Genomic DNA, 26,734 nt, shown 5'->3' with positions numbered 1-26,734 from the left:
TTCTCCCAGTCAGTTGAGTCTCCATAAGCTGTATTTGTAAGCTGTCTTTCTAATTCAGGCTATCTCTGTAGTCATCTAACATAAGAGTTCGTGCGCTGCAACTTATTCTTTTTCCAATTGTTCTTTATTGTTTTTATTTTTTGATCCAACAACTATCACTGGCAGTTACACTCCAGACAGCAAGCCAGTGCTGGTTGGCTGGCTATCCACCAATTAGTTGCCCAATCATTTAAATGTGGCAGCACGAAATCGTTATTGCTTTGTCAACAAAAGTTCAATGATATTAGGCCACTAGGGCAAAAGAGCTCATATCACCACCAGCGCCGTGGTGGTATAGAGGGTACGAATCACCCAACCCAATCCCCCCAACAAATGAGTCCCACATCACCCGAGAAAAGTATGCTCCCGATGAAGGGACGAAAAAAAGATCATCAGTCATCACAACGCTAAGTTTAGATCATGACTAAATCATCACCGTTTCCCATACTTAATTTGAACACTCCACCGGCTGCTGGTACCCGTTTCTAAGCTCATGATGGTCCACAATTTCGGAGAGACTGTTAAGAGAAAGCAAATGCCGAATTTCAGGCACCAAACCGTTAGCAAAATCTGCCACCTTCTTATATATACTAGATAGGGCCATGCAAGGGAACCGATGGGCCGTGTTTCGAACGTGTCCGGGTGGCAGGGGGCAGGGGAAAGCGGGAAGCGAGGGCATGATGGGAGGCTGGACTGGGCGATGGTGGATACGCATCACATACATCAAGGTTTTCCAATCGTTGACCGGCCACTCGGCATAATCCAAGTCGGCGACTGACCATGTCTTGTCAGACGTCAGTTCGTCCGCTAGATCATGGTAAAGTGAAACATATACATGCTCGATCGCTTGGGCGGCGGGATATCTTATCGATGGATCGAAGTCGAGCAGTTGTTCTAGAAGGTCAAGGGCTGTTCGTGGAATAAAGGTGGGTTAGAAACGAATTAGCCCTTCCAGTATATTTTACATGGTGAACTGAAGTTTAGCTACGTTGCAGGGGAAAGGGGAAAAGGTAGAAACAGAAAATCAAGACAGAGGGAATGGAGAAGGAAAGCAAATTGGGCCTCTTTCCCTACCTTCATTATCGGACGTGGAGATATGCTTTCTCAAAGGCTTCCAATCGCGAGCTGGTAAAGACTTCAAATAACCAATAATCTTGTTCAATGATCAAGAGATTAGCCATCTCAACCGGCATCCTGTGTAAGGCTAGCATAAGTGTTCGGCAGCATATACTTACATTCCCACTACTGAGCCCATCCATCAGATCGCCTGGTGCATACCCAAACAACTTAATAATGGCGTATAGTTGGTTCGTGCATCGTTCTTCGGAAAATAGGGGACAGCCATTTATCATTTCCGCAAGGACACAGCCCGCCGCCCACATGTCCATGGCAGGGTGATAAGTCTGTGCATCTAACATGAGTTCTGGAGCCTGATAGCATTGGTTTGCGTTGTCGTAAACATGATCTATCGTAACTCTCTCACCATGAATTCGTGAGTGGTCCAGGCCGGTTATTTGCAGGTCACAGCCTCGGGTAATGAGGATGCTGGATGGTTTCAAGTCGCAATGCACTATGTTTGCGGAATGAAGATATTTCAATCCCCGCTGCAGATAAATTGATTAACAGCGAGGTCACTTATTGGCAAGCTAGAAATAGTGGATCTGGAGGGCCAGCACATACCAGGAGTTGATAGAAGAAAACTCTTGCACATTGCTGGAGCGTACTGGATGCAAGACATTGATCAAGAGTCATGCCTTGGTGCTGTGATATGAGATATCTACACGTTCCGGTAAGCTCAAAAATTGCCTGTTGAGATTTGCAAAGCAAGTCGAGGATCAAGGACGTGCTTACAAATTCCCTCCGAATGACAGGAACGCATCCTGCAAGCCAGCGATCTAGTAGGAAAGAAAACGGCACACAAGTTAGTAAGGGAGTCGATACAAATGGTGCAAATGCTCGTTCGTAGGAAAAGGGGGTTGGGTTGAGGAAGGACATTTTCATGCTTAAGAAGTTTCAACTGCTTTAGTTCTAGATAGGCTCTCTGGCACAGGTCGGAGCGGGCGAAGGGTTGATATATTTTCTTAATTGCGACTTGGATGCCGAGCAGGGTATCGCTGGCTGAGCTGTTATGGCACATCCTTCAGTTGTGAAATTGTAAGATATGGGGCAAAAGGTTGGGTATAAATGATCACGTACCAGATGATATTGGAACCCTTGATCTTGACGGGGCGTAGGTTTGTATATCTTTGGCAAGACAGTCAAAATTCAGCAAGTCCAAAGACAAAATGAGCTGAACTAGGTGATATCATACCTTGGTGCTACTTCAAACGAGGAGCTGACGAAATGCTGCATATAAAGGAATTCTAACATTGTTTTTACTACTAGTGATGACTTGTTTCGGCTCTAATCTTGCTGGTATCATGACACACACAGCTACAGTAGAGTAGACAACAAAGGCAATGGATTTTCCTATTAATGTAGTAGTTACGGAGACGACCGTCTGAAAATCTGTCATTGACACTTGTATATGCAAACAGGAAAATGGAAGTTTATGGCGGGTTGCGGGAATGCCCTCCATATATAACTAAGGGGCGGATGAACGACTCCATCGACACAGCACACAGCGCACAAGGCCCTCCACGATCAGCAATTAACTGTCCACCACGACTTACCCTTGCTCTTAACGAGACAGACGCAGAAAGCTTGGAAACTTGAAGCAGCCATTACGTCACGATCAACAGTCCATTCCCGCATGTCAAGGCGACAAGGCGACAATTAGAATTTGGGGCTCGCTGTATAAGATGAACTCCCCTGCCGTGTTGAAGTTAGACAGGGTAACTCTCTTGCTTCACATAGCGAAATTGCACGCCAAAACTCGCCGGGTTTCAAACGGCCGCTGGCTGCTTTGTTGACTCTTTAATAGTTATTAATCTAATCGTCATCAAACTGATGCTGGAAGCGGGAATTTCAGCCAGTGACTTCAAAAGTGGGCCTCATGGTGCTATCCCCGCTCAAGCCCATGGACCGGATGTGTCATCACCATCTTGAAGGGACTGCTCAGCTATCAAGCTCAGTAACAAAGCCAATCTACACGGAGCTAGAAAGATGGTCCATGGACTGTGCGAAGCATCGGAAGGGAGATCCCCTCCAATCTCTATGGCCCATTCTTGAGCTTCAGTGTTCATCCATCCACACTATTCTAGAGCTCGGGCAGTTCAATCGCAGAATAATAATGATGGAAAAACGACTTGGATAGCTACCTCAAGCCCGCTTTGGCACCGCTTCAGCGAAGTTGGCCCTGGAGGATGACAGACCTACATGACGCCGTCTCTTAGCTCTGTCTCTGTAGGATACGAGCTGCGAATCACAGAAGCGATCCAAAAATTCATTGCCACGGCCGCGCGGTCGACAAGATGAGAGCAGCTATTTGTATGATCGTTGGACCTGCCCCTCCCACTAAGAATGGGCTTGTGCCGAATATTAACTGGCCTAGCTTCTGTTGACCTGCCACTTACATGAACGGTTTTATGAGGCTTGTCAGGCATTGGTGCGGCATCCCTGCGGGCAGCGGCCAGTGAGGGGTTCGTGCAGATGCTGGATGCTGAGACATGCAAGGGAGTGCGGTCTGCATCCTATGTGGCCAGTTACTTCGATCCTGAGAAATGTCAATGCTCAGAGTACGGAGTACTCCGTACGTGTTTCAACACATGAAAATTGTGAACTTAATACCGGGAATTGACTCTCCTTTTTAGCTCCAATTCTAACAGATTCAAACTCCACTATCTCACACAAAAAGGAGAATTTTCAATAGGGATATAACAGCACGTCATCCATATTTTATTTTTTATGTGTAATTTATAATGTCCTATATATCTTGTATATATCATGAGATTTGGTATATAAGAATTGACTGAAAAATAAACAAACAATAGTTAGGTTACATAATAATAATTATGTAGTTATAATTTCATCTAACCAATAGTTACACTTCAGGTCTCATCTTATACTTGATATTTTTCAGCAAAAATGAGATGCATAATACTGTATTTCTTCTAACATATGAATTACACCTTTATCCACTAACTGCAGTGTATTTGTACTGAGATATTCACATAAATTGATGCAGTTGTATCACCCTCGAGGCATCCTCATCCTCCGCATGAAACTTTCCCCCAGCCTCCAAGCTCGCTACTCAGTATTTGCTCTATTTGAGAGACTGCATTTATCCAAGCATATAATCTGTATATAGTTCACATATCAAGTATGGCATTCGCCATCCAATTAGACAGCTCTCGAACCTTTGTGTGCATTTTTATAAGTGTTTTGAGCATTTTTGTGGTCTAAGGCTCAAGCCACCCCCGCTTCAACTAGTTTGAACTCTTTTCTCAGCATCGGACAGTTTGAGCCAATTCCTTGAAGAGAAGCAGCCTTAACTTTCAAGCGGACGGATGTTTGTTCTTTTGCCGACAATTCCTCTATCTGCTGCGTACCTTTGGTACTCTTCTTTGTCGCTGAATCTCACTCTTCAGCGAGGATCTATTGGCTTTTCCAGCTGGATGTGCAGCGGGAGGCGAAAGTCGGCGTTTCGGGGCAGGCGATGTCCGATGGCTACAGAGGTGTAACTCTACGATCTATCCTCAAGAACTATTCTGTGCTACTCAACATGATATTCCATGGTTCAGTTAAAAGGCCGGATGTGGCAGCCTGGCTTTCTACTCCTCGTTGAGCGACAGCTATATCCCTTACCTTTTGGTCCACAATCCCGACTACGCTTCTGAGCCCTGGCTTTTGGAAAAATGAATCGAATCCCGGTGTTGATTGTTGGCGGTGGACCCTCAGGTCTGGTGCTGGCGTCGTGGCTGCAGAGACAAAACGTGGGGCTGCGGATAATCGATAAGGGCGAGTTTAGGGCTTCCAATTCACGCGCCATCGTCATGCACGCTCGCTCCCTTGAGCTGTACCAAAAACTGGGCCTGGCTGACGAGGTGATTGCTGGCGGCAAGCAGATGATAGCCGCAAACCTTTGGATCCAGGGGAAACATAGAGTGCGATTACCGATTGGCGATATCGGAAAGGGCGTCACACCTTACCCATTCGTCCACGTCTACCCACAGGACCGACATGAAAAGCTGCTGGAGGAAAAGCTGGCGGAAGCTGGCATCACGGTCGAGCGGAATAGGGAGCTAGTAAATTTCAAAGACCATGGCGACCATGTCTCGTTCACCGTCCTTCACAATGATACACAGGAGCGGGAGGAGAATTGTGAGGCACAGTACATCATCGGCTGCGACGGTGCATCGTCGACTGTGCGAAATGGGCTCAGTGATATACACTTCCCAGGTGGGACTTATCAGTCCCGATTCTACGTTGCGGACATCGAGGCCAGCGGACCTGCCATCAACGGAGAGGTCCATGTCAGTCTCCATTCCTCCGACTTCCTCCTCATCTTCGCATACAACGACAGTTCGCGCGTGCGAGTAGTTGGTATGGTGGATAAAAAACCCGATGTCCCTCCGGAAACACTGGCATTTGAAGACGTATTGGGTACCGCTATAGACAGCTTGAAAATCAAAGTAGAGAAAGTCGACTGGTTCTCAACATATCGCGTCCACCATAGGGTGGCGAGCAAATTTCGGAGTGGCAGAGCGTTTCTCGTGGGTGATGCGGGGCATATTCACAGCCCCGCAGGCGGGCAGGGAATGAACACCGGAATCGGCGATGCGGTCAATTTGGCTTGGAAATTGGCGGCGGTATTGCAAGGCCACGCCGATCCATCACTGCTGGATAGCTTCGAGGAAGAGAGGATTCCATTTGCGCGAGCGTTGATACAGAGGACGGATCAAGCTTTCTCCATCGCAACATCTGGGGGTTTTCTTGCAGATATCGCGCGCTCTTATATCGTACCCTGGATCCTCCCCGTGGCTATGCGAATACCAGGAGCTACGGATTATGCCTTTCGCATACTTTCGCAAACGCACATAACCTACCGCGGAACGTCATGTGTCGGAGGCGTCGCGGGCCAGGTGCACGGCGGGGACCGGCTCCCTTATACAACCGCCATTGGGTTAGATAACTATGAAGCACTATCACAAATCGCGTGGCAAGTTCATGTTTACGGAACCCCCAAGGAGGAGATGATAGCATGGTGCAGAGACAAGGACGTTGCACTGCATGCTTTCGACTGGACAGAAGACTGTAAAGGAGTGGGATTCGCTCGAGACGCTGCATATCTATTGCGGCCTGATAGTCATGTTGCGTTTGCGAACTTGTCCGGCATGCCAGCACAATTTGAGGAGTATCTCGGAGCTTGTGGAATCCGCAAATTGTCAACATGATCGATTGGTCATCATGTCGTGTCGCCGATCAACTTAACAGTAGATATGTTGTATGCTTCTTGAGTGAGCCAAAACTTTTGATAGTGACTCTGCACAACTCATGTACTACTAGAATGCGAAGTACTGGGAGACTTCCAAAGGAAAATGATGGTAGCTTCTGGAGCTTCTCCTCATCGAACCTCTTTATATATATATATATATATCGACACTTCTCCCCCTCCTTCAGCGCAGTTGAACTTACTCTCTCGCCTTCCTATATCAACACAATTTATATATTAATTTCCCAACAACCTCTTTATGTCCCACACCTAGTTGGTGTTTGCATATCTAAATCTTATTGTATCAAATTGCTCCAATGGCGATTCCAAAAACTCAAAAAGGCACTCATATCAGGGCCCAACTGTGAAATGCTCGTATCTAATGATTTTCCCGATCTACTACTACCCGACCACGTCCTCGTCAAGACAATCCATGTCGCCCTCAACCCGGCGGACTGGAAGAATTTGGGCTCGGACAAAACCGTCCCCGGCACACTAGGTGGCTGCGACTTTTCCGGCATAATCGAAGAAGTTGGTCCTGCTGTTATCAAGAAATTCGCCAAGGGAGACAAAGTGATGGGCTTCAACCTTGGCTTAACAAAATGAAGCCGACCAAGGGCGCCTTTGCTGAATATGTAATCTCCAAGGTGATCTGCTGTTGCGGGCGCCGGACACGTTGCGTATGATTCAGGCGGCATCAATGCCCATGGGGTTGTACACAGTGGCTCAGGGGTTGTATCAGGGGATCCTGCAGATGGCGCTGCCGACTGAGCCTGTTAAAAATGCCGTTCCCGTGCTTATTTATGGAGGAAGCTCGGCGACGGGGGGTGTTGGCTATTCAGTTTGCAAAGCTGTATGTCGTCTACACCGACTCAGTATGATGAGCGTTTGCCATATCCATAAACATTGGCTAACGACCTGCCTATTGTGGTTGCGACGATACGGCTAACCATTTCAACAGGTCTGGCTACACAGTTCTGACCACCTGCTCACCGCAGAACTTCTCGTACGTGAAGGAACTGGGCGCAGACGTAGTTTTCGACTCCCACGAGGAGGGCGTTGGCAAAAAAATCCGCGAATATACCAACGACAACCTCCATCTCGTTTACGACACTATTTCAATTCCCGAAACAGCTGCAGTATGCGCTGACGCCCTCGCCTCCAAGCCGGGTGGCAAGTACATGGCTACGCAATTCCCCCAGATGGAGCGAAAGGATGTTGAGTCCAGCGCCGCGGTAGTGTACACTATGACCAACGAAGAATTCAGGGTGGGCGAGTTCTCCTTTCCTCCTAAACCGGGGGATATCGAGTACGGGATCCGTTTTGGAGACATTGCAGAGAAGCTGATTGCAGAGGGGAAGATTAAGGCACATCGAGTGCTGACGAACGAGGACGGCGGATTTGCGGCTATAAACATATGCAACGCCCGCATTTTCCGATACAAATTGACATAAATTTGATACTCATATCTCAAACACGAGTTGTTATAGTAAATTTAGATGTGGTAATTTAAAATCACCTATCAAATATATATAACTTAAAAGTTTCTGCTTTTCTAGAAAGGGCATTACATGTGAACTTCAAGAATATTTTCTCGGATAAATTTAGGATATGTATTCAGATCACTATTGTGTTCCGCTTGCTTGAGAAAACCTGATCATTTTATAATATTGAATAACTATTTTTTACATGCATTATTTTCTATTACAATTTACATATAGAATCAATTATAAAGTGAAATAAAATATATAAAACTATCAGATAAATATAGCACTGTAATCTGAATAAAATCTCACATAATTTGTATATAATTTATGAAAATAAAAGCACATAATAATACAGACTGTAGCTCGGCAACATACCTGATATTTTAAATTCTAAACAATTTATTTATAATATATATATCTGAATCGGCAAATTACATATCATAGTATTTTCATAGATGTTAGAATAACAAGAGTTGGCCACCATTAATTTTATACAGAAATAGCAGATATATAGTGATCCATGTTACCGATTGGATGATCTTGACACCTCTTGGTCTTCTTGAAATGTTCGAAATAGAGATTCAGAAAGGAGACAAAAGCGACTAAAATCATATCTTTCCATTGATACTCTAATTCAATAATACCTGGGACTCATCGGTGGATATATGCATAATTTCTATGTGGAACATCCAAAAAGAAGTGAGAAAACCAAAATTGGCTATCGAATGTAGGATATAGGGGGAAGACAGCCGCAATACAGAAGGCCGCAACGTATATTGGGTAAGAGAAATGGCAATGAGAATCTCCCCATCAACCAACCAGCCCGGCAGTTTCTCACTCTCCATTCTCATAAACCCGCAAAATGTGCGAATCAGTCTTCTCACCCAGCCCCTGCTTCTGAGCCAAATAAAGTATATTAAGCGCAGCATTCCCCATATGAAGCGGGCAATAAACATCCCTCGCTGCCTGAACAACAGCGGCAAGCTCCGCCGTGGCCTCATTCACCGTCTTCGTGCTGCCACTGTCAAACCCACCAGTCAATTCTGCGATCATTCCCTCACCACGAAGTTTGAAAATTGTACTCGCGCCCGCGGCAGCGTTGACGACGGCGTAGACCAGTTGCAGATCGACTTTGAGGAGTCGGGCGAAAGCGATGGCTTCGGCGGCAGCGATTAGATGGATGTTGGTAAGTAAATTGACGATGAGTTTGAGCGCCGCCGCGTTGCTTTTGGGGTTGAGGGACGCCTTCGGCTCAGCATTGGTGATGGGATCTCGGTAGTAGAGGCGCACGGCACTGGCGTCGTCATCACCGCCGAAGCCGAGAGGGAGGGCGGTGATGAATATTTGCTCCGCAATGCTACAGAGTGGGGTGGGAAAGTTATGAAGGCGTGCAGCCGCGGTGACGATGCCCTGTTTTTCGACAGACCAGTCAGTTAGGGAGAAAACTAGCTGTAGCGGCATAGTCGTAGAAGGCAGAATTAACAACCATACCACATCTTTTAGAATAATAGTAATAGCACTCGCTCCTGGATAATAATCCTCTCGTAGCATACGCTCGCAGCGGTTCTCATGCATGAAGCTCCATGCAAGGGATGATGTAACTGCTTTGCCCGCTTCTTCGGCATTCAACCCCAAATGTGCAGCAAACCCCATGACTTCACTGGCCGCGAGTATATGGATAGCAGCGAACACTTGGTGGATCATCTTCATGTTGCTGCCCGCGCCGACTCCGCCAGGCACAAAGTATAGTTTATTCGTATCCGCCATCTCTGTAAGGAGGAATTTTCCCTCTTCAAGCGCTGCATCTGAGCCGCCTGCCATTATTGTGAGAGTACCCTCTCCGGCTTTCCGGGCTCCGCCCGACACAGGTGCGTCGATAAAGTATACATCTTCGCGGCCAATTGACACGAGCTGATCACGGTACGACTGCGCGGAAACGGCTGAAACAGTGGAACACAGAATGAGGGTAGCGCCACTGGGGAGACCTATGAAAGAAATTATCGGCAACATATTAGCTGTGCTAAAAGAATAAGACATGTACAGTACGTACAAAATAATTCATTGAGAGCAGCAGAATTTAATACCCTTCGCAATGCCATTTTCATGGTCAAAAATGGCGACCTGTGCCTGAGCAGCGGTAGCGACCATGCAAACACAGAACATATTCCCACCCGCGGCACCTCCAGGAGACGAAGCGATCTGGCCGCCAGCGTCCTTGAAGCGGGCCATTGTTGTCTCCTGGATGTCATATCCCTTGACGACATAACCTAGCTTGATCAGATTGGTGGCCATGCCAAAGCCCATGAGGCCCAGGCCGACGAAACCTATCGATGGTTTCTCAGTAGCCATTTTTTTTTTTTTTTTTTTTTTTTTTTTTTTTTTTTTTTTCAATAACAATCAGTATGCGACTGTAAACGAATATATTTTCTCAGGTCCTTTATTAATCGTAATATTTCAGGCCAAACTTAGGCAAACGGGCAAGGACGGATATCCGTAGCACATGGAAGTCCCCGTTAGCTTGAAACGCAAACAAAATGGACAGCTAGGAAAGAACAAGAACACACTTATGGGTATTTATAGAGAGTTCATGAGAGCCTTCGATTCGGTAACCTGAATGCTGCCTTAGAGTTTTCAGCGGCTGGTTTGGGCAGCAATCGTAAGCCCTGTTGTGGCTTTACAAAGAAAGTTATCAGAAAAGCACGCCATGACCAAAGGAATAGCAGCATCAAGTTCCCCGTCTCGGGTTTTCTATACACCTTGGTATCTTACCTACTGAAGTCATGTTGTTGAGGCATGAAACATTTGCGCGAAAATAACCTCTACACCCCGCCATTGACATCATCGCCATGGGAGCGGATGGAAAGCGTGGACAAGGACACAAAACATTTCGACAGCCACAGAATGCCAGATTGCTTTCCAATTATTGGGCCACAAGGTCCCCTTTTTACCCACAGCGAGGGGGTTGGTTGGAAATAAACATGTAGATCCCACCAATCTGCAGCAGAGAGAACCCGGTTGAGTGGGGAAGTCAGTTCACCCCCCTGAATGCTTCCAAATATGTCAAGGAGCGGTCTCTCTCAACTCTGTTCCATCGGAGTAATTGAGCCAGATTGCAACGAAACTAAAATAGGTCGTTTTCCGCCTGATCTCCACCAAATTCTGATGAATGAAAGAAAATAAGGGCATATCATGAACTATTTTTCCGGGCTCGGCGGGAGGCTCTGCCAGCGGACGGAAGTGCTGAAACAACCCGTTTTCTGTTCTTCGCTTGTCGCACTTTAAAAATAATTTATCAGAAACACAAAACAGAATGGAAAAAAGAAAGAAGGGAAGAAAGGAAAGAAAGGGAAAGGAAAAAGGAAAAAAGAAGGAAAAAATATTAGGGGATTCCAGCTCTTAATGCATGTTCGGCAGCGGAGGGACGCAACAGAAATCTTCTGTGTAACTGCAATGGCATCAGAAAAATGAGTCGAACACCCCTCGGACAAGTTGTATATGCCTTCGCTCCGGTCGCGCATCTTCGCCCATCTCTTCAAGCTTCAATATGGACCTAGGCTCAGGTAGCCATCTCACCAGGCTCAGAGTCCCGTTTAACAGCCAAGGTAGAGACCTCACAACTACCCCTCCCAATTGTCCGAACTATTCTTATCAAACATGTCAATTTCGCCCTCAACTTTCTGGAAACTGCACCGTGGCTCATGCGCATCTACATTTGCAGGCTTTGATAGTGACTAGTTCGCAAAGTCCGAGGGTGGCAATCTTTATCGCTTTGGTATGTTTCGCGAATGTCGTCGAACGCAGCCCCTCGTTCCGAATACCATACCACAATGGAGACCTCGCCTATCCTCAAGCCGAACAACGGCTTGTTGTCCTTGTGTGTGGACGTGGTCTCGTTTAGTTAGATAAAGTACTGCATTCGCTGTGGGCAATTGGAAACACGAAATATTAACAACGTCGCTCTAGAACTGTAGCACATCAGGTCCCAAAATCCGGACCGGAAATGTTTTTTTGTTCGTCCTCGAACTCTAAGCTGCAGATGTCGAGAAGATAGCCGGATTGATTGAAACTCCCGTGGAGTCTACCCGATCGGCCTATCCAAGGATTCTCGCCAACGTACCATGGTATTGAGTGTCGGAATTCCGAATCGGAGGTACTGTTATTGACTCCTAGAGCAGGCGGTATTCCACGGCCCCTAACAAACCGGTCAAGAACCAACTAGGGAATGATATCGTTTCATCCATCTCGATCAAGACATCGTTGCTCAATTTCATTTGAGTTACTGGATAGACAGAGGTCCACAGCAAGACCAGATAGGGAGATGCAGCTGGGAAGCCGCTCATAAAGGTGTCCCCCAGGTAGCCAGCAAGAACACGAAGAATTCCAGAGGAAGCGTCGAGGTTGTCGGCTGGAATTGTCAACTGCTGCGCCGTGTATAGCTCCAACAATTTCCCGTAACCATAAGATATTCGGAGCATACCTTCATTTCTAGGAAGTAGACATGATTTCTTGATTTCGACCAGGGAGCTTTCGTTTCCAATAGGTCGAGGAACCTCAAGCGGTTTGCCGAAAAGTTCAGCATTCTCTTCCAGAATAGTTTCACACATGGCCCCTTGTTGCATTGGAAGTAGACGAAATTCATGCCAAATGGATGTGTCATCGAAACAGCAAGTGTTCCCGTAAAGTTTAACCGCGCGTGTCCAATTTGGAAGTTTCTACTCCGTAGGATGAGATGGAACTGGGTTGGAGTTGTTGTCAGAGTCACTTGCTTAGTGTCAGCCATTGAAGCGGCATGGCGTTTTAACAGAAGAGACTTTTCCGAAGGGGAGATAGATTCTGTCACCTTGGGATGCCGATTAGTCTCATCCCGTAGCTGGATAGCCTCCATGATGGATGCCTGGACCTCTACCATAAAAGGACACCTGCTAATGTGGAGCGGAGCCGGATATCCATCCAATGCTCCCAATCTCCCTGAAGCCAATAACTAGTGGACATCCGCCTTGTTCAATCTCCACCCAGATTGGATCCCCTAGCCTGTTAAAAGGTACATCACTCCTCTTTAGGGTCAAACGATGTCATGGCGAAAACCACATCGTGCTAGAGATAGCCGCAGCAGATGTGGAGCGGTGGTTGAACACCCTTTCGTATTCCCCACACCGGCAATCCGACTGGCCATTCCGCGTCTTTTGAGCAACAAGTTATTCAACGAGGGAAAACGGTCCTTCAGCAAAATGTACAGGCACGTAGACTCTGCGATTGGTGGTGAACTTACATCCAGTACATCGCAAATCCGGGCTGCGAGACACAAGCAGAAGTTTGTTGGTGCAATACTAGTAATTTATCTATCAACAGAAAGCTAGACATATCATGCGATGCATCCTGGATCAGTTGGCCAATTGACCAAGTTAGCTGGCCAGCATATCAGTTCGCTTCACCTCGATGGTTGGAGATGCTGCGAATGGTCTTGATGATTTCAGGATGATGTCTCGCGAAGAAAAAGCCAAAAAAGTTCGCCTAATTTTCAATACAGGAAAAGCCAGAAAACCCATGGATGATATTCCGACGGACCCAAGTTCAGTTAAGCCAGTTAATATAGCTATCCCGCCGCTCAACGATCAATGCCTAGAACTCTGCGCATCTCGCTCGTCTGCCTAACCTTATCGCCTTGAGAAATTCTTCGTCCAACTCTCTTGTCAATCTCGATACAGCATTTTCTCATTGATGGTATAGTATTGATATATATTATTATATTATTTATCCTTTGTAACGATACATACATATCGAAGAGACTTGCTAATTATCTATATACAGGCCTATCAGAAGAGCAGCAATGCTTCCCAAAACAGCATAACGCGTCGCCACGAAGATATCGCCTCTCCCAGCGGTGCCCGGTTGGGATGCTCCTTTTGGCGCCGCTGTGGCCAGTTGTGTGGCACACTTATCGTCCATGACTAGCTCATCACCCGCCGCATTCGTCACGGTCATGGGGGTGCACGAGAAGCCAGGCGGGGCGGAGTTGCTTCCTGTGACTGTCGCAGTGACTGTCATGAAGCCGCCAGCGCCTTCAGTTGCATAGACTGTCGAAGTTGTCCGAGTTGGTGGGCAGTCGCCTTGTCTTATACGCAGCGCTCTGGCCGCTTCGGAAGAGGTGGCTGTTTTGGCATGGAAGTATCTTAACGCGCAGTTATCCCCAAGTTCGAGCGAATCTCCAAGAGAGTTTGTCACGGTCATTGGGGTGCAGCTGAATCCTGACGGCTCCCCTCCTGGCGGCACCGTTTTGGTTGTTGTTGTTGTTGTCGTCGTCAATTCCAGACTTCTCGTGACAGTGGTGGTATCAGTTGTTACATGCGGGCAAGGTTTTCGGCATTTCCAAGTCCCAGCGGCCTGATAACAAATTGAGCCAGGTGGGCATGAAGATCCGCCACCGCAACATCGGCCTCCTGGATAGACGCAGCCGCCTCCTCTGCAGCAATTCGTGCCCGGCGGGCAACACTCTGTCGGGCAACAACCCCATCCGGATTTGCAGCAACCGCGGTGATCTAACCCTTGTTAGTATTTGCTCATCAACCTCGAGGACAACGAGTGACGGTCATGTTGTCGTAAACCTACGATCGCATGGAAAAAACCCGGCATCTACACATGTATATACTTGTCTAATATGCAGCATGCCGCGTGCAAACAACGGACTGGCGGGGGAGAGTCCCATTCCAAGGACTTCGGCCGGGGGAAGAGTCGAACCATCCTTGGGGTTCTCCTGCCCGTCCACAAGCGCAAAGAGCCACAACAGGGCAATGATGGCAGAGGAAGGACGCTGGACCATTTGTATTCAAGAAAAGCTCGAGGCTTACGGAACAAATGGGAACAAGGCAGAAGACAAAGATAAAGATTTTCCTCGATATTTACAATGTCCCTCGGCTCCGTATTCCTGCGGGAATCCCCTGACCCATGCTTCGAAAAGGTTGACTTTGCTTCTTGTCATAGTTATGAGATGTCAGATTGAAAAGGGGTCAAGCTATGCCGTGATTGGACCTGACTCGTTCCTGGGTGGCAGCTAGTGACTGCAGGAGGAATACAACGCTGGTTCCTGACGTCTTATCTGAGAGATCGACGGCCAAGAAATCCTTGGATTGGCCGGATAACTCTGTGGAATTTACTCTGTAGACATCATTCACATATTTGATACGTGCTGCGTAATAAGGGAGAACCTATTAACAAGTTTTTTTCCCAATAATCCACATAAACTTGTGTGCGGACGATGCATGTTGCTCAAGGGAGGGCTAAACCGGAGTACGGGCAATACTGGTCGGTATGATCGTGTGAACGATCGTTCATATTTTAGGCCGGGAACCCTTGTTTGTGGCACAAGGGTTAGGCGCAAACTATCGCTGTTGCGCTTTCTGCAGCACTGGAAATTTCCGAGGCACCTCAGATTCATCACGAACACCTCGAGGCAGAAAACAAAATCCACAGATTCTCCTCTTTTCCCTTCCGTCGAAACATCATTGCACATGTTGCTCGAACATTAAGCTTTGAGTTTTCAAGATAGCACATTGTGAACAAAAGAGAGAGTAGGTCATTGCTTTTTCTAGCTATCTGCGGCCTAAGGTATTCTATTCCAGCCCATTCAGCGGACAATCTCTTCTCTCTTTATTATGCCTTCGTCTGGCCGCCAGGCACAACTAGCGCAATACAATTAGTGTAATAACTATTTTGAAACCATCAAGTCAGTGTTAAAACAGCAATTATCCTGTGAAACGTCTGAGCTTGCTGAGATAACTTTCAACCCCGCCATCCTTTTGAAATCACATCAAGTCACCATGTTCAAGCGTCTTCAGGCGCAACCATTTTTGAATCCGTAAATTGAACAGCTCTGCCAATCTTCTATACCCACGATGTGCTGAGTGTCGTATTTCTCTCAAACTCCTACAACCCGGCATCCCTAACGAACTTCGAAACTTTCTATTCCCGACTCCGTGAGGTACAACTCCGGCTCGGATTCGTTACCCAAGAGAAGGCGCAATCGCGCGGGGTCGTCCCTATGGTATCCTGGCATAGGCAAGATGATATCTTGATGGTATGTAACTTCTTCTATGACAATGGCTTGTCTAATATGTCATAAAGGCATTTGACTCTCAAGAACTCAATCCCTCAGTTGATTTCTCACCTGTCTCCAACAATAAGGTCAAATGGGTTGAAGGCAAGGGTCAGTGGGTACACTGCAAGGGATTCATTCATATAATTATTCTCTATTAATAATTATAAATTATATAGAATTCATCTATACAAGTCATATATAGCTGCTTATATATTTCATAAGTTATGTTCCTTTTGAGGGATTAGACTGTGAGTTTTCAAGCTGGATAAGCGAGCGCAAGCGAGCGATTGCGACTTGTATGATATAGTGTGAAACAACTAGAAGAGAACTTTGGCATTTAGAGAGCCCCAGGTAGTTAATTGGCACGATTCCACCCATTCCTCAATTTCCACACTCTACCCATGCATATCGCAGCAAACGAAATCATTCCCACCGGGGCAAACAGGATCTAGATATTCCCGCGCGGACGCAACATGTTAGCTCAAATGGCTGTCCAACTTCTAACTAATCTGTACTTATATGATTTCTATGGGTGCAAACTGCAAACCCGGCTTACCAGGCAACACGATCCCCGAATACCGGCCGGTTCCCGTGCAAACGCTCCTCCACCCGCAATAAGAATCATGTGTCACACACGGGTGGCCAACCATGCAACCCCAAACATTCCCGCCGTCCCATGGACAAGGCCAATTACCCGGGGAGCCTTGGACGGCGTGGCCCTTCCACCTGTTCGTGCACTCATTGTGGTCGATGCAGATGCAGTCTGGGCGCGAGCCCCATTCGGATCCCGCATCGCATCGGCCGTTTATGGCGAGGATCGGCGTTGCGAGGAGAGAAAAGATGGATAGGGAGGTGAGTTTCATATTGACTTTTATCTTTTATTCAAGGATATACAAGTTGGGCACGGTATGTAGCGCTAGGAGTTTGCAACAGGCACGAACAAAGGCCACTGAAAGATGGAAAGATTCTACCTTCTGAATTCAATACTCAGCCGGGGGGGGGGGGGGGGGGAGCTTTAAATCATTTACATATCGAACCGCATTCTTTGAACGGCTTGTACCCACCAAGCACCAGATCGTATTCTTTTCGCGCTTGCTTGAGAATGGGTCAGCCTTGTGGAGACCGACCGCGTTGGAGCCTCAAAAATGCTCTTGATTATTGCTCCATATCACGAGCCTATCAAACCTTGGGAAGATCCTTTCCCTCTCGGCTCCGCTAATATCTTGGCCGGGGCAGTGATGTTGATGTGACTCTTGGCTCGGCGGTTGGGTCCCTGGGATGGAGTTTCATGGCCAATAAAAAGGAAAGGAGCAGGAATGTGTTGGTTCTGTCTGATTGATTTTCGTGAATAAAGGGAATGATACTCAAACTGCGGACAACCCATTTATAACCTCGTTCAGTGATGCCTAATGTGAAAAATGGTGGTGAGAAGGATGATTGATGAAAGGGCGGCCGAGATAAAGTACTGGGGTTGTTAAAACTTGAAAGGGCATCCAGACTTGGGATATTAGTTCAAGCAAACCTCTAAACATCCCCGTTGACCAAGCTCCAAAAATATTTGGGGCTGGTTTAGGGGCATTTCGCTTTAAAACTTGGCCGTGAAGTTTAGGCGTCCCGCCCCATTAACTCCAGACATTCCACTCCGGCATGGAGATCTCCATTTGAATTTCTACCATGTGCTGCGACCTTGTTCCACGCCTCCGTAAGTGCTCAGCAGAGCACCAAAAGTCCTTCTCGTGGTACCACCATCCTTTAAGAATTAAGCCCTGTTCACTGAAGCTTTTCGCCCAGCTTGGCCAGTTGGGAGGGAGAAGAAGGGACAGTACAAAGCCATCCTAATATTTGCGCGCCAAATAACTTCTTCCCTCTTCCCCAGTTTCTCCAGTGTTCGCCTTCACAGAATTTAGAACTCCACGGCAAGTTATACACATGTATACTACGAGCCTAAACTTTGCCGACTGTCTGCCCCCATTAGACACCAAGCCTTGTTCCACTCGAACCTACCTATACTCGTCCTCTGAGATTCATAACCTCAAACCGTTTACTCGAAAATCACTGTCTCGTACAATTTCCTATCCCCATCTTCATCTGTCACCCTATACAAACGCCTAGTGTGTTCGTTGTTCGAGCGACTCACAGAGATACCCCCCACATAATTTCCTGCAGGCTCCTCAATCGTGCCTGCAGCACTATACGCCTCGATGGTCGCGCGCACAGAGTGGAATTGCGACTTGAGCATCGCCGGGAACAAGCAGAGGCCGACCTTCTTTGTCTTTTCCTCAATGCCGTCAAGACAAACGAGGTACCTGAACCCGTGTTTACGGTGGTAATGCTGGAACTCAGAGGCATCGGCTGGCAGCAACGGGAAGGTCTTCGCTGCTGGCGCAGCATCCCAGAGGTGAGGGAATGGCACCACGGCGGTAACTCGGTTCCAGCCTGTGTACAGATTGTATCTGGATGTGGATACTGGGCTGGTGAAGGTGAATGGGCTGACGAGGTTGACTTTAGTGTGCCATTGCATCAGGGGCTTAGAGCCAGGATAGCCGCTAATCAAGAAGTAGAGATATTCTCTTTGCTGGAGCTTAACTTCGACCTCCTTGGCAGTAGGCAAGATGGTGTGGACGAAGTTGGAGAAGGATATGGATTTCGGGGGATCTAACTCGCCCGGCTCTCTCTGGGTCTTCGGGTTGAATTTTGGAACAGATCTCGGAATTACATCTGTAAAGATCCCTTCTTGCTTCTTCGGATCCTGCTTTGAAGTCTTCTTCTCCACCTGGAGATCTCGGAACGTATAGACTTCTTTAGGAATATCACTTGGCGCCAGGTACTTTCTAGACATATCACCCTTCGTCAGGCCGAGTTCCTCGAACAACTTCTCCGCGACAGCGATATTGCCCGCTTTCGGGGGTTTCTGTGGACGCAAATAAATTTTGGGATCGCACAGTTCTCTCCACTGTCGGTCCAACTCTTTGAACTCCTTGCCCTCTTTAACCCCTTCGAGAAGCTTCGAAAGTGCGCCCGAGCGCAGTTGTTTCAGACATCCAATGAAGGCTGACGCTGCGATATGAGTCTGGATGTTATGTCGCTTTGTGTCGCTAACAGCGCTGGACTTTAGCAATACTCCGCGAGACTTCTGCACATCAAGAAGCCAGCCAATAGCACCCTTGTGGGCATCAGCGTATGGCAGGCGGTTCTCCTGTAGCATGGCTGCTGCTTTCCGGACGGTTTCCGTGTTGTAATCCTCCAGGATCCGCTGCAGCATCTCCCTTTGCTCGTTTGTGGGAGACATGGTGCGCGCCACGGCCAGTGGAATCACCCGCCGAGCACATGGAATCTCAAACGCCATGTGCCTGAAGCCTCCTTTCTTCTTGAATCCCAGGGACCGGCTCTTATTGCTGGTGATTCTATATTCCTTGGCTACTGTTCCATCTTCAAAGAGTTTGCACATGGCGCTGACGGGAGCCCGGAAGAGGACCGGGAGAGACTTATCCTCGCTCCAGAAGAGCGGGATTAGTTTCCCGGTCGAGTCATCGACGATGCAAAGGTCTCCATAGCGATTTATGAAGTGAGCACAAGTATTGCACCTAACTTCTGAGCGGTGCTCGGGCGGGAAAGCATATTCGAAGATTGCGTTCATTTTGATAGTAGAATTTTTCATGTTGACATGAAAAATCGGTGCGGCGGGGCGCGAGTTCAGAACATCAACTGCGCGCTTCGCCATCCGCTGGTATAGGGGCTTTGGGTCGATGCGGGTCTCCTTTTTCCGAACTGGAAGCTCGTCTAGGTAAGCGGGGAGAAGAGGTCCCTTAGTAGGGGTAATATCCACCCATTCATCATCCATGATTGAAGTCAGGGTATCGAGTTCAACAACGTATGTTTTTCACTGTTGAAGTTCTTGGTGAAGAGCGGGTGTGTGTGTGTGTGTGCACGTTGATGATAGTTCAGCTTCCCCGACACGCAAGAAGAATATGTAAAGAGAAATACAAGACTTTAAACTTCAGAGGAACAATTTCTTCCCCACGAGATGTTACCGCCATTTTATATCTGTGTCGAGCGAGGAGTCAGCATCAGCATTCAGCACTGTGACTCGTTGAAGGTGCTGGAGTGACTCAGAAAGTACGAATCACCCTCAGCCCCTCCCGACCCCAGACGGATGTTGTTACTGGCGAGTAAGACCTGGATATCGACCCGTGGGCGTCAAGCCACATTCGAAAACAGTCACGGGGAGCTGTAGAACGAGAAGAAAAGCCACATCCAGCTTGGATTCAACAGCGGGAAAAAAATAAAATAAAATAAAAAAAAAAAAAAATAAAAAAAAAAAAAATAAAAAATAAAGTTCAATTTGCGGGGTCTTGATCGAGCGCTGAGAGACTGTATGGATTAGCAAAGTCGGATTGTTCAATTGTTCAACAGAATCAAGAGACAGCTTCGCAAACGTTAAAGTTTCCGTTCCGCCAGGATGCCCTGCTCTCAATTGGTCCATAGAGTCAATTAGTTCCCCGCTCATCCCCGGATAAAATCATTTAATCATCCCAATGGCGAGTTGGTTAGTTGTGGATCAAGTCGATTAGTTAGAGCTGTCGAGAATATACCAAGAAGTGTCTCGCATATTTCCCACCACAGACCAAAGGAAGGAAAGGAGCAAAGTGAAAACAAATAATGCATTTTATTTTGACTGTCTTAGCCACGCCGCAAGCAGGATGGAAAAAAAAAAGGTTTGGGGCAAAGAAGTCTAAAAAAAAACCAGCCGATTCTACCCCCATCCATCCATCCATCCATCATTCCAACTTCACATAAACCCTCGCAACCACTTGGTCGACATACTTAAAGGGTAACGTCTGTCCAAACGCCTCCACCTCGCCCGCAAACTCCTTCAAATTCAACTCACACACCACCTCCGCCTTGTATGGCGACGGCGGATTCGTCCACACACGGAACACAGCATCGCTGAAGGTCTCGATCTTGATCTCTCTAAACCCTTTGCCCGCAGCCTCATTCATGAGATAATGCGAGAGCATCTTCATCAGCCCGAGGCCCATATAGTCCGCGCGCGTGGCGGTGGAGTTGCGTCGCAGGATCTGGCCGGGAGCGCTGGGGTCCTCCAACATGGCCGGATCGCGTGTGTCCCTCTCGCTAATCTGGGCGTTGATGAAGGCGAACTCCGGGGCCAGGGCGAATAGGGGCATCATCTTTTCCATCTCGAAGGGGTGGAAGGCGTCGAGGGAGAGAGCGATCGAGACGAGCGGGAAGTCCATCTGGTCGAGGAGGGATTGCTGTGTCGTCGCCTCCTTTTCGATATCTGTGGTAGGCTCTTTCCAGTATAGCCTCCCGCCCGTCTTTGCGGACTCCGGGTTCTTGAATTTATATTCTGTGTCAAAGACGCCGTAGGACAGGCCGGACTCGATCTGGTGGCGTACCAGGTGGTCGAAGGCGGAGAAAAACTCGTGGATGCGCCATGGTGGAAGGTTGGGGTATAGTTTTGGCCAGATGGGGGAGAAGAAGCTGTTGCTGTGGGAGTGCACGGCTTTGGCCCACTCGATGTGCTCTGGGCGGAGTTGACGGATCTCGAAGCGGGATGAGTGGTTGTTGGTGGGGTTGGACATGTTTGGTTTTCTTTCTGTTCTGTTGTATTTTCTTTATATTTTTCTGTCCTTTTTCCCCTTTGGGCTTACTTTTGTTATTTTGCTATTTTGTTGGAAGCGGAGAGGGGCCGATTGGGTGCTGTGGCATATATAGTTAGACCATCTCATAAGGGTCCGGGTTTTTTCGTTGTTGCATGCAAGGCCATCCATAAGCAGCGCGGCGAATTGGGCGTCATGATCCAAAGAAGTCCATACTGCAAGTGTATGTAGGCATGGGTTCTGTTGTTTCTTTAGTTTTGAAGGCTGCCATAAACATCTTCCTGAGATGCACGAAGAAAGGGTCCAACCCGGGCGATCAAAAGCGTAGGGACCCCGAGGAAAGTCTAAATGCTTACCATCCCCAAATAAACCACTTTACGTCCGTAACGAGCATACAAATCTACAGTTGAATTCGGCAAAACGCTTGGCCTTCCAATAGAAAATGGCTACACGGAGCGTTCCTCGGGAATTGAGTAACTCCGGAACTAAAAATATATATCTTCTCCCAGGGTCCATTCCATTCACTTCGGAGAAATATGACCAGAGATCGTGGATACCGCTTACCAGCCAATGAAGAATTGAGAGGAAGCGGTGTACTTACAACTCTCGAAGCGCTGAACGGCAGAGAATGACACCCCGCCTGGGGTCGGATTTGAATTCAAGCCGAAGCTACAGTCTTCTGGCGGTGCGGGCAGGGGGAAGGCAGGGGGAATATCCCCAATTCGGCGTGCATGTTTATCACAGCTGAAAGGCATTAATTTAAAAAATAAAATAAAATAAAATAAATGAATAAATAAAAATCACATGAATAAATGAGTAGCATAGCCTTTCTGCCAGATTGACGTTTTGTGGTATTTCAATTCCCAGGCAAAGGAGCATCGATAGATGATGGCTGGATGGCTGGATGGCTGGATAGACGGGTGGATGATCTTGAAAGGGGAGAATGGCGGATTGAATTCCAATGCCAGCCACGATCTCAACAACCGCGCAATTAGGAAAATCAACACGTTGCGCACCCGATTGATTTTTTCCCATCTCGAACTGGGGTTCCACGGGATAAGGTCTGGTGGTAGAGCTGAACCCGATGTTGCAGTCGAATGGAGAGGAGGATCGTGGGGTTATCTGCTGGCATGGGTATGTATGTATAACCTGGCCTGGCTTGGTTTGAAAGCCACTCTTCGAAACAAACAGCAACAGCAGAAGCTCGAGTCCCTGACTCGTGGGAACGCTCACAGGATCCCATCTCTGGGAAGACCTGATGAGATCAGGTGTAACTATTAGTTAATAATGAGCTGTCGTGTTGACATCATATGAGATAATATGGGGGTCCGATGGTCATAGCATTTCTTTGGGGGCAAGGGCCCCCCTTGAGGACTAGATCCAGAATGATGTAGTGAAGTATCTCCATTAAGAATGACTCAGTTATGAATAGAAAAATGTAACTAGAGAAACGTAACTAGAGAGCAGCTGAACATAAGGGTAGGCTTAGGCTAGTGAGGTGAAGTTTGTCGTAGTCTCTGACTGCATAGATAGCCTCAGAAAAAATATGAACAACAACAACAACAACAACAACAACAACAACAACAACAACAACAACAACAACAACAACAACAACAACAACAACAACAACAACAACAACAACAACAACAACAACAACAAAAAAGAACATTCTTGTTTCAACCACGCCGCCAAAAGCTACCGCACCCGTCCGGTTGTACCCTGACCTATCAGGAATCAAAATTTGTGCGGATTGCTGTTGGACAAAACCCTGGGTTGAAACAGAAGGTGAGCACAGGACCTGACAGATCATTTTGGAAGTACCTCAGACCAGTACGGTCGGTCAAAATTGATGTCCTTGAGAAGAACAACTTTGCCATCCTGGATCCATTTCAATGGTCCTGGGAACCTTTGTCATGATAGAGTTTGATTACAGTCTGGAGATTTATCTTCTGAGCTTCACTGGTGGCAGGATCATCAATAATGGCCCGCAGCTCTGCAATACGTCCTGGCACATCCCACTGAATGGGGATGGGGCATACAGGCAGTGGGTTAAAAGGGCGGGATGACATGACTTGCAAGATGGAGATTGGAGATGGAATGCCCAGAGATGCTCACTAGATGCCCGGCTGGCCAAGCCCTGCCAAGACAAAGCTTGATCCTTCCGCATAACTACTCCGTACCGTATCTGTCATCTGTCTTCGGACGCAGGCGGGTCAAACGGGCCCAGGAGTACGGAGCACTCGTTCTCACCCCGTCATGATATTGCATTGTACGCAGCGGGTCCAAGAGTGCCATTTTATAACCAGCCAGCTCCTCGAAGTGGAGCGAGTTATTTGTCCTGTGGTGGATAGTAGTACTAGTACTCGTTACTCGCATCAACAACGTTGACAAAGCCTATATTTCGTTTGGCCGCGACTCAGTGAGCGATGACATAATTCATGGTGCTGATAGCACCGTCCCATACCATACAGGCAATACATACCATCTCTCGTACTGTAATTACATATGCAGATCAGAAGTTCCCGGGTGAACCAGGTTAACGAACAACATCCGGAGTTGCTTGATAATGAAAAAATACTTCAATTGAGAGGAGGGGAGTTTATTTGAATAGAGTTTGTTGTCATGGGAAAGTATAAAAAAGAACCCTTTTCGTTGAGGAACATCCGTTATTTTTTACGTTCGTCGCCGGGTTGTTTTGCCATTCTTTTGCCCAAATTTCCAACCTCTTCTTTCTGAAAACGAGCCCCCATTAACCGTGGTTGGCGTTGCCGATGGTCCCGAGGAGTGCGGGATTTAAACTGAGTTTCTTTTTTTTTCTTTTTTTTTTTTTTTTTTTTTTTTTTTTTTTTTTTTTTTTTTTTTTTTCTTTTCCCATTCTCCTTTCAATCAATCCCCGGGAGGAATTGTCTGTAAATTGGTATTTATTACGGGCTGTCAATGGATGCGCCCGGTGTTTCCCTGTGTCCCGGCAACAGTGGATGTACTGTACCATAATACCAGTCCTTCTTAATTGTGTGGCGTGGGGGTCAATGGTGATGATTGTCGTAGTTGAGTTGAATCTGTTTCGATATTGAATCTAGGTTGAAATAATATATATATATATATATGTACGAGTAGAGAGACTAATCTTATACTATTTAAATAATATAAGTTCTTGACAACTGGTTAACGAGCAACATTATACTTATAATAACTAACTACGGAGTACGGAGTACATCTGTAGTAGTTAATAAAGATGTGATATCAACCCCTATTAGTGTATTTTATCTCTTGGCAAAGGGTCAGGTCACGCTGTCACCACGAGGCCAATACCATACCATACCGGCCAACCTCCTCTCCTCTCCTCCACCTTCCTCACCGAAATCTCTTCCACTTGATCTGCTCCTCTCTTCGTGCATCTTGCTTCCTCCGCCAATCCCTCTCCCAATCCCTCTCCCAATCCCTCTCCCAATCCCTCTCCTGTCGACACGACTCTGAGTCCGCCTGCTCCAATTGCGCTTTGACTTGTAAGTACTGCTTCGCTCCGTCATCCCCGATGCTCAGCTCCCGCCATTTCCACCACCAGCGCTCACTTCGCCAATCAATCGCGATTCCACCACCATCTGAATCATTGAGCCTTGTTCTTGGAAATGTCATTTTTTTTTTAACTTCCTTTTTTGATTTCCATTTGTCGCATTTGTTTAACCTAAACCCCATCCGGCTAACTCATGTATCGGTGCAGTTGAGCCGCCTGATTAGAAATTCAGAGCGGACGGGTTATTTCTTTCCAATTCCTTCCAGCGATACAACTTCCTGTAAGCATTGGTTCGGGGAGCCCCTCCATTTCGGCTCTGCGCGAACGGCAGTTTGAGAAACATCAGCTGGCGCAGACCCGGAAGACCCGCACGAATACATGAATTGGATCTTAAGCAGGTACTAACTAACATATCCGAATATATTTACCCTTGTAAAAAAAAAAAAATAAAAATAAAAAAATAAAAAAAAAATAAAAAAATTAATAATAATCAATTACAATGCCTGCTCTCAGCTTGATCCCCCGAGATGAGGCCGTTTATCATCAACTCGCCAGAAGAGACAACTGGCCCAGTCGAAACGTCGGTGTCATGTTGGTTTTCTGCATTATCTTCATCATCGCCTGTGGCCTGCTTATTCTTGCCCTCTACCGATGGAATCTACGGCGCAAGGCCGCTCGTGGAGGCCATTAAATAACGAATTTTACCTGGCCAGGTGGAGGCCAGTTCCCAACCCCGGGAGAGCGGGGGAGGGGGGGGGTGTAGGGGACGTGCGTTGTTTAGCGGTGGTTTTAATGTCAGTGAAATGGCATACACGTGGAAGCTAGTTGAGACCGGAAGATGCTTACACATGCGTGCCCGGTGGTGGCCTTGAAGAAAAGGTCTCTAAGACGACCAAGATATCTCTATCTTTTGCCAAAACCGAATCCTCCGGTACCACATTTTGGAAACCTTTGGCCGGTGACAAGCTCCTGTCTCGGTATTCGGATGTAGGGAGCCAAGCTATAATTCGAGCCCTCACAATCCTTTTCCAATCGTATGGATATCCGTGTCGAGGTTGGTGATTTTGGATTGGGTTAGGAACGACAAATTCCCTTCTGTGCGGACGGACATTGTTGCGATTAGGGAACGCGCTCGGGTTGCTATATTCCCGTCATTTCTTTAGATTTGTTTGATAATATTTTCTTTCTTGATCTCTTGCCCATATCCCTCCGTTATGCATGATGTGTGTTTTTCTTCCCACCCCCCTTTACCCCACCGCCCATGGCCCCACAAAACCAACCCTTTCACATATTTTCCTTGTTTCTAATGTTCTTAACGTATTCCTTTTTGGCTGTTGGAAGAAACCATGCACCGTTGTGTCTAATTGTACAGCGATTGGATTGTAAATTGGTTGTTTTCTTGGTTAAACAGTACATACATCTATATTCTTCCTGTTTGTTTATCTCAAACGATAACCCCTATTTCTCGCTCCGAGTGCCCGTTTCGCATGGTCACTTTCAATAAAAATTACCTTTTTCATTTTCCCCAAACCTTCGTTTTCGTTTCCAATAAGGCCTCTTTTACTCTCGCCTGCAATGGGTCCTGACACTTTTCATACCTCCTCATCA

At 47.1% G+C, this 26,734-nt stretch overlaps 12 protein-coding genes across 12 annotated transcripts; 5 read left to right on the top strand and 7 right to left on the bottom strand.

The window, feature by feature from the left end:
* Positions 1-487: 487 nt before the first annotated feature.
* HCAG_03260 (predicted protein) lies at positions 488-2,763 on the bottom strand (the record flags this gene model as incomplete). Its single annotated transcript, XM_001541113.1, has 8 exons — positions 488-557; positions 762-933; positions 1,114-1,174; positions 1,275-1,643; positions 1,720-1,800; positions 1,891-1,934; positions 2,236-2,283; positions 2,712-2,763. The coding sequence occupies 8 exons, from the start codon at positions 2,761-2,763 to the stop codon at positions 488-490; spliced, it is 897 nt and encodes a 298-aa protein (XP_001541163.1).
* Positions 2,764-3,630: 867 nt separating this feature from the next.
* On the top strand, positions 3,631-6,374 carry HCAG_03259 (predicted protein; the record flags this gene model as incomplete). Its single annotated transcript, XM_001541112.1, has 4 exons — positions 3,631-3,716; positions 4,129-4,234; positions 4,592-4,715; positions 4,879-6,374. The coding sequence occupies 4 exons, from the start codon at positions 3,631-3,633 to the stop codon at positions 6,372-6,374; spliced, it is 1,812 nt and encodes a 603-aa protein (XP_001541162.1).
* A 407-nt stretch (positions 6,375-6,781) lies between these two features.
* Positions 6,782-7,018, top strand: HCAG_03258 (predicted protein; the record flags this gene model as incomplete). Its single annotated transcript, XM_001541111.1, has 1 exon — positions 6,782-7,018. One exon carries the CDS (start codon positions 6,782-6,784, stop codon positions 7,016-7,018), a length of 237 nt encoding a protein of 78 aa, XP_001541161.1.
* Positions 7,019-7,267: 249 nt separating this feature from the next.
* Positions 7,268-7,866, top strand: HCAG_03257 (predicted protein; the record flags this gene model as incomplete). The annotated part of the gene is made up of 2 exons (XM_001541110.1): positions 7,268-7,287; positions 7,374-7,866. The coding sequence occupies 2 exons, from the start codon at positions 7,268-7,270 to the stop codon at positions 7,864-7,866; spliced, it is 513 nt and encodes a 170-aa protein (XP_001541160.1).
* Positions 7,867-8,733: 867 nt separating this feature from the next.
* On the bottom strand, positions 8,734-10,248 carry HCAG_03256 (predicted protein; the record flags this gene model as incomplete). Its single annotated transcript, XM_001541109.1, has 3 exons — positions 8,734-9,309; positions 9,391-9,884; positions 9,984-10,248. 3 exons carry the CDS (start codon positions 10,246-10,248, stop codon positions 8,734-8,736), a joined length of 1,335 nt encoding a protein of 444 aa, XP_001541159.1.
* A 1,107-nt stretch (positions 10,249-11,355) lies between these two features.
* Positions 11,356-12,518, bottom strand: HCAG_03255 (predicted protein; the record flags this gene model as incomplete). Its single annotated transcript, XM_001541108.1, has 3 exons — positions 11,356-11,538; positions 11,723-11,770; positions 12,180-12,518. The coding sequence occupies 3 exons, from the start codon at positions 12,516-12,518 to the stop codon at positions 11,356-11,358; spliced, it is 570 nt and encodes a 189-aa protein (XP_001541158.1).
* A 303-nt stretch (positions 12,519-12,821) lies between these two features.
* HCAG_03254 (predicted protein) lies at positions 12,822-16,854 on the bottom strand (the record flags this gene model as incomplete). The annotated part of the gene is made up of 9 exons (XM_001541107.1): positions 12,822-12,930; positions 13,169-13,252; positions 13,706-14,209; positions 14,242-14,435; positions 14,931-15,082; positions 15,530-15,575; positions 15,845-16,001; positions 16,061-16,112; positions 16,548-16,854. The coding sequence occupies 9 exons, from the start codon at positions 16,852-16,854 to the stop codon at positions 12,822-12,824; spliced, it is 1,605 nt and encodes a 534-aa protein (XP_001541157.1).
* A 1,178-nt stretch (positions 16,855-18,032) lies between these two features.
* HCAG_03253 (predicted protein) lies at positions 18,033-19,832 on the bottom strand (the record flags this gene model as incomplete). Its single annotated transcript, XM_001541106.1, has 1 exon — positions 18,033-19,832. One exon carries the CDS (start codon positions 19,830-19,832, stop codon positions 18,033-18,035), a length of 1,800 nt encoding a protein of 599 aa, XP_001541156.1.
* A 937-nt stretch (positions 19,833-20,769) lies between these two features.
* On the bottom strand, positions 20,770-21,594 carry HCAG_03252 (predicted protein; the record flags this gene model as incomplete). The annotated part of the gene is made up of 1 exon (XM_001541105.1): positions 20,770-21,594. One exon carries the CDS (start codon positions 21,592-21,594, stop codon positions 20,770-20,772), a length of 825 nt encoding a protein of 274 aa, XP_001541155.1.
* Positions 21,595-22,500: 906 nt separating this feature from the next.
* Positions 22,501-23,335, top strand: HCAG_03251 (predicted protein; the record flags this gene model as incomplete). Its single annotated transcript, XM_001541104.1, has 3 exons — positions 22,501-22,746; positions 23,073-23,091; positions 23,142-23,335. The coding sequence occupies 3 exons, from the start codon at positions 22,501-22,503 to the stop codon at positions 23,333-23,335; spliced, it is 459 nt and encodes a 152-aa protein (XP_001541154.1).
* A 1,442-nt stretch (positions 23,336-24,777) lies between these two features.
* On the bottom strand, positions 24,778-25,248 carry HCAG_03250 (predicted protein; the record flags this gene model as incomplete). The annotated part of the gene is made up of 2 exons (XM_001541103.1): positions 24,778-24,829; positions 24,971-25,248. The coding sequence occupies 2 exons, from the start codon at positions 25,246-25,248 to the stop codon at positions 24,778-24,780; spliced, it is 330 nt and encodes a 109-aa protein (XP_001541153.1).
* Positions 25,249-25,625: 377 nt separating this feature from the next.
* Positions 25,626-25,817, top strand: HCAG_03249 (predicted protein; the record flags this gene model as incomplete). The annotated part of the gene is made up of 1 exon (XM_001541102.1): positions 25,626-25,817. One exon carries the CDS (start codon positions 25,626-25,628, stop codon positions 25,815-25,817), a length of 192 nt encoding a protein of 63 aa, XP_001541152.1.
* Positions 25,818-26,734: the final 917 nt, after the last annotated feature.

This window comes from Histoplasma capsulatum, genomic scaffold (genome assembly GCF_000149585.1).
Source record: "Histoplasma capsulatum NAm1 scaffold_3 genomic scaffold, whole genome shotgun sequence".
Taxonomy (NCBI): domain Eukaryota; kingdom Fungi; phylum Ascomycota; class Eurotiomycetes; order Onygenales; family Ajellomycetaceae; genus Histoplasma; species Histoplasma mississippiense.
The sequence above is the reverse complement of the archived record's forward strand: the minus strand, read 5'-3'. Positions and strand labels throughout refer to the sequence as shown.